Here is a 14,238-nt window from a genome sequence, read left to right as displayed (position 1 = left end):
TTTTCTCCCTAAGGAGAGACATATGCAGAGAATGAGAGAGGTTATTGGCTAAGAGGACTGGGACAGATGAAGTTACATAAGAACATGCCATACTGGGTCAGACCAAGGGTCCATCAAGCCCAGCATCCTGTTTCCAACAGTGGCCAATCCAGGCCATAAGAACCTGGCAAGTACCCAAAAACTAAGTCTATTCCATGTTACCGTTGTTAGTAATAGCAGTGGCTATTTTCTAAGTCAACTTAATTAATAGCAGGTAATGGACTTCTCCTCCAAGAACTTATCCAATCCTTTTTTAAACGCAGCTATACTAACTGCACTAACCACATCCTCTGGCAACAAATTCCAGAGTTTAATTGTGCGTTGAGTAAAAAAGAACTTTCTCCGATTAGTTTTAAATGTGCCATATGCTAACTTCATGGAGTGCCCCCTAGTCTTTCTATTATCTGAAAGAGTAAATAACCGATTCATATCTACCCGTTCTAGACCTCTCATGATTTTAAACACCTTTATCATATCCCCCCTCAGCAGTCTCTTCTCCAAGCTGAAAAGTCCTAACCTCTTTAGTCTTTCCTCATAGGGGAGCTGCTCCATTCCCCTTATCATTTTGGTGGCCCTTCTCTGTACCTTTTCCATCACAATTATATCTTTTTTGAGATACAGTAAAGACAATGAGAATCGGACGATCAGAAGAAGCCCTTTATTTCAATGCCCGACTCTGGCCGAGTTTCGCTCATAGAGCTGCCTCAGGGGCAATTCAATTAGCAGGACTTAAAATATGCCTGCAGGGCTGCTGTCACACTGTCACAATATCATTAGTGTCTGCAGAACACTCTGACATTCTTTCTGCTAGTGACACTAGCCAACTGGATCGGCTTCCGATTTGCTTTTTGGGTCTATCTTTTTTGAGATGCGGCGACCAGAATTGTACACAGTATTCAAGGTGCGGTCTCACCATGAAGCAATACAGAGGCATTATGACATTATCCACAGAGCAAGAAAAAGGGAGAAGAGAGAAGTGATTTGGGGAAGATAGATAAGAGGGTCTGTCTTGGCCATGTTAAGGACCATCTTAGTGGGACCTCTAAGCAGGGATGCTGGACAACAGGCAGAGATTTGGAACTAGACTGAGTGAATACTCTGGCAAAGAGAGGTAGATCTAGGAGCCATCAGTATAAAGATCACATTGAATACTGAAAGCTAAGGGAGATCAGAGCACCAAGAGAATGAGTATTGCATAAGAGAAGAGAAAATGGCCCACACAGATTGATGAGATAGTAATAGAGAAGAATCCACTACAGGATACACCAAGTGTGATGGAAGAAGTAAGGGGAGAATCAAAGTACAATAAAGTCTCAAAATACAAGTTAAGACAGAGTGTTAAGGAATAAGATGGTAATCAACAATACTGAAAGCAACAGAAAGGTCAAAGAAGATGAAGATTGAGAAAAATATCCGGAAACAGGATCCCCCGGAACCTGAGTGTCCTCCGACACTAAAGGAGCCTCAGAGTTATCTGAGGCACACCCACCCTGACCAGAAGCTGAGGGTGGCCCTGATGAGCCGTGCACAAGAGTGTCCCCTTTGCCGGCTAAAATGAGGCTGTTTCGGGTCGAGAAGATGCCCCCCGGTAGGCTGGGCTGCTAAAACTAGAGAGTCCCTGGCTGTAGTAACTGCCTGCTGCTTGGCTAAATAAGCCTCATGCAGCAGCAGTACAAAGTCTGCTGAAAAAGGCCTTAAAGAACTAGCTTTCTCAGGCAAAGGACCCGAAAGCAGCAGCCTGGTGGCCTCCAAGTCACCTCAGCGGAGAACAGATCGGGCGGGTGACAAGTGAAGAGGAGCTTCCCCTTTCCTCTCTGACAGTGTGGGAATGCTCTCTACATTAAAGGTGGGGGTGGAAGGGAAATAGAACCAAGAGCTAAGAGAAACAGATAAGTATGAGTGAAAAAAATGTGTGAAGCTTGCTGGGCAGACTGGATGGGCCATTTGGTCTTCTTCTGCCGTCATTTCTATGTTTCTATGTTTCTATGTTTCTATGAATGGCCAAATGCAAATCCAAGATGGCTGCCGTTCTAGCGCTGATCAGAAAGGGATCAGCACCCCGGTCAGCAACTCCATGTGAGTTCGGGATGGGAGTGGAGGACCCCTGGTGCTGTTTCGTGGCGTTTGGAGGGGCCCTCCCACCCTCGGAACATGCGGCACAAAGGCAGATGCGGCTGAGCCGTGATTGAGTTGCGCCACACATGCGGCATGCTGACCCCTGGGGTCCATCGCTGCACGGTGCCGGTGAGCTCCAGGAACACAGCTGCCAGAAAAAGAAACAAAAAACAAAACCTACTGCCAAGGAGGAAGGGTCTGCCGCTCAGCCAGAATCAAACACTAACAGCCAGAAGCAAACACTGCTGTTTCTCTTTTTTTAAACTTTAATGAAAAAAGTACTAGTACTAGAGCCTGCAGCAGCCCAAGCAGCCTCGTGAAGGGGAGGGATCTGGACCGCCAGATTTACACCTCATGGGAGCATGGGTCAGGCACACACAAGAGTCACCAACCCCCAGCCCACCCGCCTCAACTGGACAGGGAGAACCCCTTAGGATTCAAGAAAATAATAATAAACCCCCAGGAGGAAGGCTCAAAAAGAAAAAAATAAAATTGTCTCAGTCACAGAACTGCAGGTATGCACCCATCTACCATCTGCTGGAGACAGAGGAATACTGAGGAACTGCAGGTGGCATGCGTGGTTAAGTAGCAGTGTCAGTAAAACTTTCTCTGTCTTCATCTGCTGGAAGGAAGGCACAAGTCAGGAGTCTTGACCAATCCAGGTTATGTACAGGAATGAAACAACTCCATAGTCAAAAGTGATTTTAAGAGACATTAATATTTTAAGTTTATAGAATGCCTTTCATACTACCTGTTGAAGCTGTGGTCTAAATGTCAATCTAGAGTCTATTATAATCCTAAGATTACAAACTTCAGTACATAGCTTTATTCACACCAACATAATCCAAAGAATTTGCTAAATCTGGAGGAGTTCCTTTCCTCACCCATAATAAGGATGTCTTCACTACATTAGTCAAATAATTGGATTTCAACCACTGGACAATTTCCTTCATACTATTTTGAAATTTTAACATTGGAAATTTTCCATTTATGCAGGGAATATAAAATTGAATATCATCTGCATAAATATAAAATACCACTCTCAATGAATTAAAAATAGCACACAAGGGCGACAAGTATATATTAAACAGTAGTGAGGATAAACATGAACCCTGCGGTATCCCCGTTTGCCCCTTTCTCGAAAAACAATGTGCACTTCCAACCTATAGCCGATATCGACTCTACTACAAATATGATGAACTAGGAAAGTACTATACCATCAAGACCAACGTCAACTAATCGATCACGCAAATAACCATGATGTACAATACCAAAAGCTGCGGTAATATACAATTATATCAACACCCCTGCTTGTCCTTGATCTAGCTCCAGATACTGAAAATCTGTCAAGGACAATGACAGTCCATTAATAAAAATCCCACACAAAATAAAATTATAAAGTACAAGTGACAATATATTCTAAAACAAATCACACAACTTATAAGTCCCTGAATAAAACACGTTCTTGGTTTTTGATTAATCCTGAATAAAAATTAAAAAGCTTAATAAATTATATATGCATTGCCCTAAAACCTGAAATACATCAATTACTTATGAAATATTAGATTGATAAGATAATAAAGAAATGGGGAGATAAACAAGCAAAGAAACCAGATAAGTTAAAGAAATCCAAGTGCTAGAAATTAAGAACTTTTAAATGGTTCTCTAAATATGTTGGATAAGGATCTAGGAATTATATCCAAGTAATGATTTAGCAATCAGCTTATAATAAAATAGAAACTGAGCGCTACATGATATATGGACATAGCACAGCCTTTCCATATGCAAAAGATAGTCCAGTGATATCATTCCATGCCTCACAAGCTTGAAGCCTAATGAAAGAGAAAGGAAGGGGGAATGGTGGTGTCTGTGTTAATACCTGAATATTTTCCAGCTGATATTCCAAATCACTTCTTTCAGTTTTCAGCAGGTCTGCTCGATCCAAAGCCTCCTGTAACCCTTGTGTCAGGCGAAATATATGGTTCTTCTGCAGATCCATTTGTTGCTGTAGCTTTGCTTGCTGTTAAAAGGAGGAAACTGAAGACAATCCAGCAGCACTAGAACTTCACATATTTTTTAATAAAGTAGTATCATTACCATATTGCCATGTCTGTTCATATGAATAGATGGAAATAAAAGCAAACCAAATATTATTAGGCAATACCAGAGCAGGTATGAATCAAATTTCTGTTTTTCTATACTATCCATGGCCGTTTGTACTGATCATATGCTAATCTGTTGCACACTTACACTTAATATGCATCATTACCTCTTCAAGAAGTCTTTGTTTGAGTTCCCGCTCTGTTTCAAGTTTCTGCTGTAAACTACGAGCATTCATTTCCAACAAGGCATGCTTTTTCTCCAAGTCATTCAACTATGAATGGAAGAGTAAAAAACTGTTAACATATACAGCAGTAAGTGATAACAATCATCATCCACCACCCTCAACCACTCTTTGAAGTAGTTCTTCAAATCCACTGGGATACAAAAGGGCAGAGTTAAATGCTCACTGCTTCCCATGAATTGTCAAAGATCTTGTCTAAATTAAACATATTCACATTATCTGTGATTAATGTTGCAAATATCAGAATAAAGCATTATTACTTGGTACCAATAAGTCTCAAATCACTTTTTTTGGTTAGATGATTGTCTTACAAGAAAGCCTCCTCCTTCAGTCACAAATCTTTCTCCAGACATTAGCTCCTCAATGGTAAGAGTATAAGGTAAGCGGCATCAGACGAGCATTGCCATAGGCTCTCATCTAGAAACACAAAGGCATGTTTTGAAAACTGAAGAACAAACTATTACTGACCTTATCTGAGAGGCTTTCAGCCTTGAGTTTCTGCTCCTTCAGCGCCTGTTGAAGTACCAAGATCTCAGCTTTGTGTTCTTTAACTGCCAATTCTATGACTTGGCGCGATTCACTACTTCGTTGATCAGCTCTCATTCTTTATAAAAAGACGAAAATGGTGAAATAAGAATAAATGGTGCAGCTACTGTACTCCCTTCTCCAAGAGCTTATAGACTAAATTTAACCACAGGAAAACTAAGTGACCTGCTGAAGTTTACACAGAAAGAGTAGAAATAGGACTGGAATCTATCTCCAGATTTCAATGTATTTTCACTGCCTTGGAATAAATAGACCTAACATCTCAAAGATATGAATTATATAAAAGAATACGAGATTTAGCAACTGCTTTGTAAGGTTTTCTCAGATATAGCTATGATTTTAAACATTAATATTCATCTTCCTAATTATGTTACATTATAAATGATTGCAACTATTTTGGCAGGTGGTGATTTTGTATGATTGCTACAAAAATAATTTAATTAAATGAACACTAACAATGCAGAAAGCAATAGCAAAACTCTGCAGCATAGTACAAAGAATAATCCTGATCACTAGTGTACAGAAATAAAGGACATGAACGGGACTCCAACCCAAAATGATGCAAACCTCAAAATGATGCAAACCTCAGCCAATCTATCGGGCCGATACAGTACAGTGCGCTCCAACGGAGCGCACTGTTAACCCTCTATTGGACGCGCGTTTTCGACGAACTAGTGTTACCCCTTATTCAGTAAGGGGCCGAAAACGCGCGTCCAACCCCCCGAACCTAATAGCACCCGCAACATGCAAATGCATGTTGATGGCCCTATTAGGTATTCCCACGCGATTCAGAAAACAAAATGTGCAGCCAAGCCGCACATTTTGCTTTCAGAAATTAGCGCCTACCCAAAGGTAGGTGCTAATTTCTTCGGGCACCAGGAAAGTGCACAGAAAAGCAGTAAAAACTGCTTTTCTGTGCACCCTCCGACTTAATATCATGGCGATATTAAGTCTGAGGTCCCGAAAGTTTCCAAAAGTAAAAAAAAAAAAAAAAATTTTGAAGTCGGCCCGGGGCTGTCGGGTCGAAAACCGGACGCTCAATTTTGCCAGCATCCGGTTTCCGAGCCCGTGGCTGTCAGCGGGCTCGAGAACAGACGCTAGCAAAATTGAGCGTCAGCTGTCAAACCCACTGACAGCCGCCGCTCTGGTCCAAAAGGAGGCACAAGGAACGCGCTTGTTCCTTTTGTGCCTCCTTTATTGTCCGCGGGAGAGCGGGTGAATGCCTGCTCTCCCGCGGACTTTATTGTATCGGCCCGATTCTGAGACTGTCTTTGAGAAAATACTATTATAGTAGGAACCAGGAATCTAAGGATGGAAAAAATATTGACTTTTTTTTTGTATGTAATCTGTTTTTATTGTCTCAACTGGCAATTATGATACAAAACAAAACAAATCAAGAGCAAGTCTAGTTAACTGAACATAGGCAATACAGCTCGATTACTGTAAATATAAAGAATTGGAATACATCAGATATAGACAACATCCCCAAGCATCTTATACAGGTATCACCGAGACAAGTTTACTATTTGTATCGGTATAAACAAACCCCCCTTCCCTCCCCTCCCCCCCGCTGGAGTATAATGCAAGACATAACAAAAAAGGGCATGACATGTATATCTAAAGTTATATGATCAACTAGGATCATTAACAACCTAGAATAAATAAGCTGCTATATATAAATGTAGTTAGGAAATCCGCTACTAGGACTGGACATAGGAAGTGCTCCTCTCTAGTGCCCTGAGAATGAGCCGGACACGACTCTGCTTCATTACCATGGCATAGGGCAGATCCTCAGATTCCTATAGTGTTTAGGGAACTTTGATTGTCTAACCATGCCTGAAAGGGCGCCCAAGTTTTTTGAAAAGCTGGCACTTTATTGTGATGTATGGCTGTCAATCGTCCCAGCTGGTAATAGGATAGCACTCTATGTTGTACTCCAGCTATGGTTGGTGCTTCCCTTTGCTTCCAATGTAATGCGATTTCTGCTCTGGCCGCAATAAAAATTTGCAATATCAATTTCTGTGTCTGAGTGTTATGTTCTACCAACGGGAGGCAGAGCATGCCAGGGCTGTACCGTACAAGTAACTTGCATCATCTGCGCTAACCACTGAAACACTGCATGCCAGAAGATGCGTATCCGTGGACACAACCACCAAATATGATAATACGTGCCACGATCTCCGCATCTCCTCCAACAATGATCAGGAATAGCAGAATAGAACCTATGGAGTGTGGCAAGCATATAGTGCCAACGGTATATCATTTTATAACAATTTTCTTGTAGCCCCATTGATATGGAGCATTTACGAGCTATGGTGTAAATGTTGTCCCAATCGCTATCTTCCAACCGGGTCCCAAAATCAGATTCCCATAACACTCGATATTTTGGCTCTTTGCTCCTTACATTGTTAAACAGTGTATATATTTTAGAAATAATACCCTTGATGGCCGAGGCATGCTGGCATAGTGTTTCAAATAAGGTATTGGTTGTGCGCAGAGTATGCTGTCGAAGCCCACCATTGATAAAGGAACGAATCCCAGCATAAAGAAAAAAATCAATAGTCCCTTCCGAATGCAAAGTGCATAATTTGTCCCTAGACATCATCCCCCCTTGTTGAATAACATGACTTAAATGTATAAGTCCTGCACTCATCCAACGCCTGGTAGCTAGTGAGCGTTCCTGGAAGGGGAGTGCTGTGTTAGTAAATAAGTGTGTCATGAGTGAGTAGCTCTCCCCACCTATCAACAATGGCTTCCATCTATGCCAGATACGCAGAGTGGTGCCGAAAGCGTACGGAAGATACTCAATAGGACCCCATGAAGTGCGTGGTTGCCACGGTAAAGCAGATATTGGGAAGTTACCCAGTAGTCCTTGCTCAATATGTACCCATTGTGGAGTCTCTCGCGTATCATGTAAGGCCACAAGAGCTCGTAATTGTGCCGCATAATAATACCAGGCGAGGTTAGGCATATGTAAGCCTCCTCTATTTTAGGTTGGAATAAGATATGTCTAGCCACCCTCGGTGGCCTTCTCCTCCAAATAAAACTGCAAATTATTTGTTGCCACTTCCTAAGGCACGTGGTGGGTATGTGTATAGGAATAGTAGTAAAGAAATAAAGGAAACGGGGTAGTACAGTCATCTTCACAATAGCTAATCTCCCCAACCAAGAATGAGCGTGGCTGCCCCATCTCCGAAGCTGTTCTTGTAGATTAGTGACTAGTGGTGTATAATTTAAATCAAATAGTTGATGATTACGGGGTCCAATCTTAACTCCCAGATATTAAAGGGAGGTGGAAGCCCACAAAAACGGAAAGCTGCCACTTAGTTCCCATACCTCTCTAGCAGGTAAATTCAAATTAAGCAGCTCCGACTTTTCATAGTTGACACGCATGCCTGACACCGCTGAGAAGCTATGGAGCTCTTCCATTACCCCCTTCAAGGATGTCCGGGGTTCAGTCAAGGTGAGCATGATATCATCTGCGAACAGAGAAATTTTTGAGTGTACCGGACCCCCAACAATACTCTTTATGTGTGCAGCTCCTCGAACTCTAATGGCCAAGGGCTCAAGAAACAGGGCAAATAACAGGGGCGATAGCGGGCAGCCCTGTCTGGTGCCTCTCTGGATGGGAAAAGAGGTTCCATACCCGCCATTCGCCTTCACCCGCGCCTGAGGGTGGTCATAAAGTTTACATACCCAGAGCAAAAAAAGAGTTCCCGAAACCCATGGTCTCCAAAATTTTAAGAAGATACTCCCAGTGGACAAGATCGAAAGCTTTTTCAGCATCTAGAGCTAGCAGGACTGCCGGTGTGCCTCAATGCTGAACCACATCCACTAGATCCACTATCCAGCGAACATTGTCCGCCGCCAGTCTGCCTGGTACGAACCCCACTTGGTCACTATGTATCAACCCAGGAAGTATCTGGTTAAGTCTAGCTGCCAGGATTTTTAGATCGATGTTTATTAAGGAAATGGGTCGGTAGGAACTGCACTTAGTGGGATCCCTGCCCGGCTTTGCTAATACAGTAATACATGCTGTATTGCAATCTTTAGTGAAAAAGGTGTCACCTAACAAAGAGTTAAAGGCATCGGTTAGAGGTTCCACCAACAGGGCTGCAAATTTCCTATAATATAAACCAGTGAATCCATCCAACCCTGGTGCCTTTCCCGGCTTAAGCTTCTTTATAGCGGCCGCCACTTCACCCATCGCAATGGGCTTATCCAGCCCATCTTTTTGTTGCTCAGTGAGCATCGGAAGCTGTACAGTTTCCAAATAGCGAGTAATTCCCTCCCCGGTAATGGCTGTGTCCCTAGTATAAAGGTCAGAGTAGAAGGCAGTGAAATCTTTTTGAATGTCCTCCGAGGACGTAGATATATGCCCGTGCGCGGACTGGATTTTAGGTATCACCGTGCGGGCCTGTGCTGATTTGAGTTGGCGGGCAAGAAATTTTCCCGCCTTGTTCCCCCCTTCAAAAAACTGCTGTTTCAAGAGCATGAGTCTATGGCTAATGGCGGTATCCTCTAGCTCCCTCAACTGGTCCCGGATCCATATGATCTGGCGGTAGGTCGTATCGGATTGAGTGAGACTGTGCGATTGCGTCAATGCATTTAGCTCTTGTGTCCATTGACTACGTTGTCCATCCCTCAATTTATTGCAATAGGCCGCCCTAGCTATGCATGCCCCCCTAACAACCGCCTTGGAACACTCCCAGACCGTTATTGGTGACATTCCATCCGTTTGGTTAGTATCAAAATAGTCCTTCAGTAACTATTCTACTTGACCACAAAAAGCTATATCTGTAAGCAGAGAGTCATTAAGACGCCAGGACCGAAACCCTTTATCCGTACCGGCAAACATACACGTGAGCCATATGGGAGCATGGTCGGATCAGGTGATAACCTCTATGTCCGTTTTGTCGACTACAGGTTGTAGGGTTTTAGAGAGAAAAAAATGATCTATTCTAGTATAGGTGCCATGCGCACTAGAGAAAAAAGTATAGGATCGAGAGGTGGGAAAACGCTCCCTCCAAATATCCACCAAACCCCACTCTTCTAGAAATTGGATCCACCTCTTACGGGTCGGCTGATCAAACATTTTCCCAGAACTAGAGTCCCTAGCTGGATTCTGAACAAAATTAAAGTCACCGCCCATAATTAAATCGCCCTCTAAATGCTGTTGCAATAGAGTATGGAGCACATCTATAAAGGAGGTCTTTTGTGCATTGGGGAAATACACATTGAGTAACGTGTACACCTGCTTTCCCACTCTCACTTTGAGTAAAATATATCGGCCCTGGGCGTCATACACGTGTGATAGTTCCTCATGAACAAATGTAGGTGCTATCAACACCCCCACCCCTGTGTATTTTGAGGTTTTGGTGCTAGCCGCCCAGTGTGTTGTAGGGTAATTAGAGAAGCATAGAAGTCGCTGATGGTGCCTTCTGACATGCATTTCTTGTACAAACACTATATCCGCCTGTTGCCTTTGCATCTCCCTTCTCAGAAGAGACCGCTTCCCTGGTGAATTGAGCCCCTTAACATTTAATGACAATAATTTAGTCGCCATCTAAACTGTCATTAGTCGACCAACTCCTACCCCAAGGTGCACTACTCCCACCTCTCTTGTTGACAAGTGTACTGTGACCAGTGTATCGTGCTGATTTGCAAGTAACTAAAGCAAGCGGATCCTGAAATACATACCAATACCCAAACATACAAACAGAAACTCCAGCATTCCCCCCAATCAGTCCTACTGTATCCCTGCAACCCTCCATGGGATACATCTCCGGAGATCGGTGATTTCGCACGGTGCGTACTAATCCCAACACTGCTCCGTCCCACCCTGTGAACATAAACAATAAAGGATAATACAAAAACCCCCTTCTAGTAACCAGAGTATAGAGCACTCTCAACCCACAAGTGCCCCATCCTGAACTGCAATAAAGTTAAGTAACAATATCGCCTATTAGCGAAAACCCACAGTGACTTCAGAAGGCCTGGCTACTGCATCAAACCTCAGTCCCAGAATAACCACAATAGTCCTGTTGGGCTGGCCTCCTCATCCGTGCTCCTGCTCCGCCGGTCTTCTCTGATCTGGTTGTCTCCGGAGTCTCTTTCCCCCTTTATCTGCCCTTTGCCAGCGTGGTGCATTATCCATCTTCTGCTGTTGAGTCTGTTCACCAGCATGCTGAAATGTGACCGGGAGTTGCGCTTTAGTAAACGCCACAGCTGCTTCAGCCAACGTTGTAACCTTATAGCTGGTTCCCTGGAGCTGAAAATATAGGCCAAAAGGAAATGTCCATCTATATTTAATATTCCACTCTGAGTTGTGCTGTAACTTCACGCAGCTCGTATCTTTTTTTCAGCGTAACTGGAGCCAAGTCCTGATAAATAGATATGGCGTGATTTTTCCAGCAAATGTCCTTCATCTTCCTGGCCACGATATAGATCCGCTCCTTGATGGGAAAACTGGAGAAGCACAACACTATGTCACGGGGTCGCTGGTCTGCTCTAGGGCCCAGCGCTCGATGCGCTCTTTCAAATTGAATTGCCACAGGTGCCGAGGTGCTAGCCTGATCGCCCTCCGATCCTTGAAGCAGGATGTGCTGACAAATTTGAAGTGCTACCACCTCCACGACTGCATACTCTGGTGTGTCCGGTACACCACGTATGCGTAAGTTATTGCACCTGTTTCTGTTCTCTAAATCTTCAACTTTGTTCTGGAGTTCTAATATGGCAGAGGAAGTAGAAGCCTGCTGAGTAGCAAGCGTGTTTATGGAGTCACCATGTGCATCAATCCTCGTTTCATTTTCATCCACTCTGTGCCCTAATGCTGCTAGATCCTCCTTCAAGTTGGCCACGGACGCCATGTCTGCACGATGCTGCTTTAAATCTGCTCTGATCTCTAGAAACCACGTCCTGGCTTCTGCCCGAGTGAGCAGCGCTGCGTCGAGGCCAGCATCGCCGTGGCTCTGTGCCCCTGTCTTTTCCTGTTCAAGGGAATAGATTCCCCCCACCGTGGCAGCCTCCGCGCCGCCATCTTGGCTCGACAGGGCCACCGACCTGTCGAACGAAAATTGCCGCAAATCTGTGGTCTTTCTTTTCGCGGCCATAGCTGCAAGTAGAGGAGGGGTTCCACACACGTTGTGGTCAAATTCCGGTAATTTCGCGGTGTTTTGCTGCTTCTAGCAGGGTTTTTAGCGAGCGGGTGAACGGAGCGAAGGCTTTATGCGACTGCACGCATCCGCCGGAAACAGCGCCCCCCCCCAGCCTCAAATATTGACATTTTTTGAGTGAGATTAGATGAACAGGTGTTATGAAGTTGCAGTCAATGACAAACAGTTTATTCCAGAGGTGTCTATTTTGTCTGAGATGCACATCTTCTTCCATTGTAAACTGCCACTACTAACCTGTATGGTGACATCCTTATATGTTGTACCCTGCTTGGGTGAATTTCTTATTCAATAAGGTAGGTAATAAATCCAAGTAATAAATAGATAATAAACAAGAAGGGAGTTTGTATTATACTAAAGAAGCTAAATATTTAAACAGATACTGAATCATTTCAGATCACACACTCCTTGTAAAATTAAAGTCAAACTTGTTGATGTATCAGTTATCTATCATGTGTTGGGAAACAGTGTCTATTTTATCTTTATAATAATCACAGTCTAGATGGAACATTTGTTCTGTAGGCTGATACTGAAGAATTTCTTCTGTGTTCCATTTTTCCTACATGTTGTTTCCATTGGTCTTTATGTTTGAGATTTATATTTACAGAAGATTTTAGTTCTTTTTTTAGATCTGCATTCCTAATCCTATTTTGTCTATTATGTCCTTTAGCTCATCTTAAAAATGTCATTTCTGCTGCTTGAATTCTATCATCTTCATTAGGCATAAGCCAATGTTTCAGAATACAAAAAGCACTGGTGCTTTAACTTTAAGATATAAGTTGCATATTTCTTTTAGTTTTACTCTTATGTTCTATAGATATGACAAATTGACTAGAACTGTTGTAATTTTTCAGTTTCTTATTGTCATTGCAAAATGTTACATTACAACCAAGTAATTAAAAACCAAAACTCACTCAAGAACATAGTTTCAATGATAACCTTAGCTCAATAGCACATTTGCTTTAAATGCTATAGTTTGTTTTCTTTAAGGATATTTAGTGGAAAATGTAACTCACCCCAAGGAAAAGGAGCATTATTAGTATTGAGCCGCAGGGATTGGTCCTTGGACCAGTTCTTTTCATCATTTTCATAAGTAATACTGTGGAAGAGCTGTCGGGAAAGGTTCTCTTTTTTGCAGATACCACCAAAATCTGCAACAGGGTAAACACCAGGAAGGTGTGGTAACATGAGGTAAAGCTTGAGGAATGGTCTACAGTCTGGCAGGTAAGATTTAATGCTAAAAAAAAAAAATGCAGTCATGCCTTTGGGTTGTAAAAACACAAGAGTGGGATAGTATAGTGGGTGCAATTCTTCTGTGCATGAAACAAGAACAAGATATTGGGGTGACCGAATCGGAAGGTGGTCAAACAGGTGGATAAGGGATGAGAAAAGACAGAAAGATGCTGGGGTACATAAGGAGAGGAAAGGCTGGCAGGGAAAAAAAAATATATATATATATTGATGTATAAGTCCCTAGTGAAACCTCATTGGGAATATTGTGTACAGTTCAGGATTAAGTTGGTCCGGAGGGTGCTATTAAAATAACAGTGGTCTTTGTTGTAAAGCATATGGAGACTTACGGTAATATAAACACATATCTTAAAGTAAAAGTGGAATAGATGGATTTATTATCTCTAATGTATCAACGTGCAGGAGGGGAGTTTTTCAATGGAAAGGAGTCTCAAACAAGGGGTCATTGTACGGGAGTGAAAGGGATAGATTAGGAGTAATTAAGAAATTATCTCTTTACAGAAAGAGTGGGGGATGTATGGAACTGCCTCCTAGTGGAGGTAGGAGACAAGAACAGTATCTGAATTCAAGAAAGCATGGGGCAATCATAGATCTCTGAGGGAGTAGTAAGGCTTGTAGAGCTGAGCAGTTTTATGCATGGACAGACAAGATGGGCCATATGGTCTTTTTCTGCCATCATGCTCCTAAGGTTTTGAAATTATAGTTCTTACAGAGCTGATGTAATTGATTTCTGAAGTTCCTTTCCGAATTTATGTAGTATAACTTCAACAA

General features: G+C 42.8%; 1 protein-coding gene across 12 annotated transcripts in view; it reads right to left on the bottom strand.

Annotated features, from left to right (window-relative positions):
- CIT (citron rho-interacting serine/threonine kinase) overlaps window positions 1-14,238 on the bottom strand; it is a 424,741-nt gene that overhangs the window by 80,859 nt on the left and 329,644 nt on the right. For all 12 annotated transcript variants that reach the window (XM_029571779.1, XM_029571775.1, XM_029571774.1 and 9 more), the window contains 3 exons: window positions 4,967-5,102; window positions 4,424-4,528; window positions 4,034-4,174 (listed from right to left, as the gene is read on the bottom strand). In XM_029571779.1, coding sequence (XP_029427639.1) covers window positions 4,034-4,174; window positions 4,424-4,528; window positions 4,967-5,102 — 382 coding nt within the window. The remainder of the gene's footprint in view (window positions 1-4,033; window positions 4,175-4,423; window positions 4,529-4,966; window positions 5,103-14,238) is intronic.

Source organism: Rhinatrema bivittatum, chromosome 11 (genome assembly GCF_901001135.1).
Source record: "Rhinatrema bivittatum chromosome 11, aRhiBiv1.1, whole genome shotgun sequence".
Classification (NCBI taxonomy): Eukaryota; Metazoa; Chordata; class Amphibia; order Gymnophiona; family Rhinatrematidae; genus Rhinatrema; species Rhinatrema bivittatum.
The sequence above is the reverse complement of the archived record's forward strand: the minus strand, read 5'-3'. Positions and strand labels throughout refer to the sequence as shown.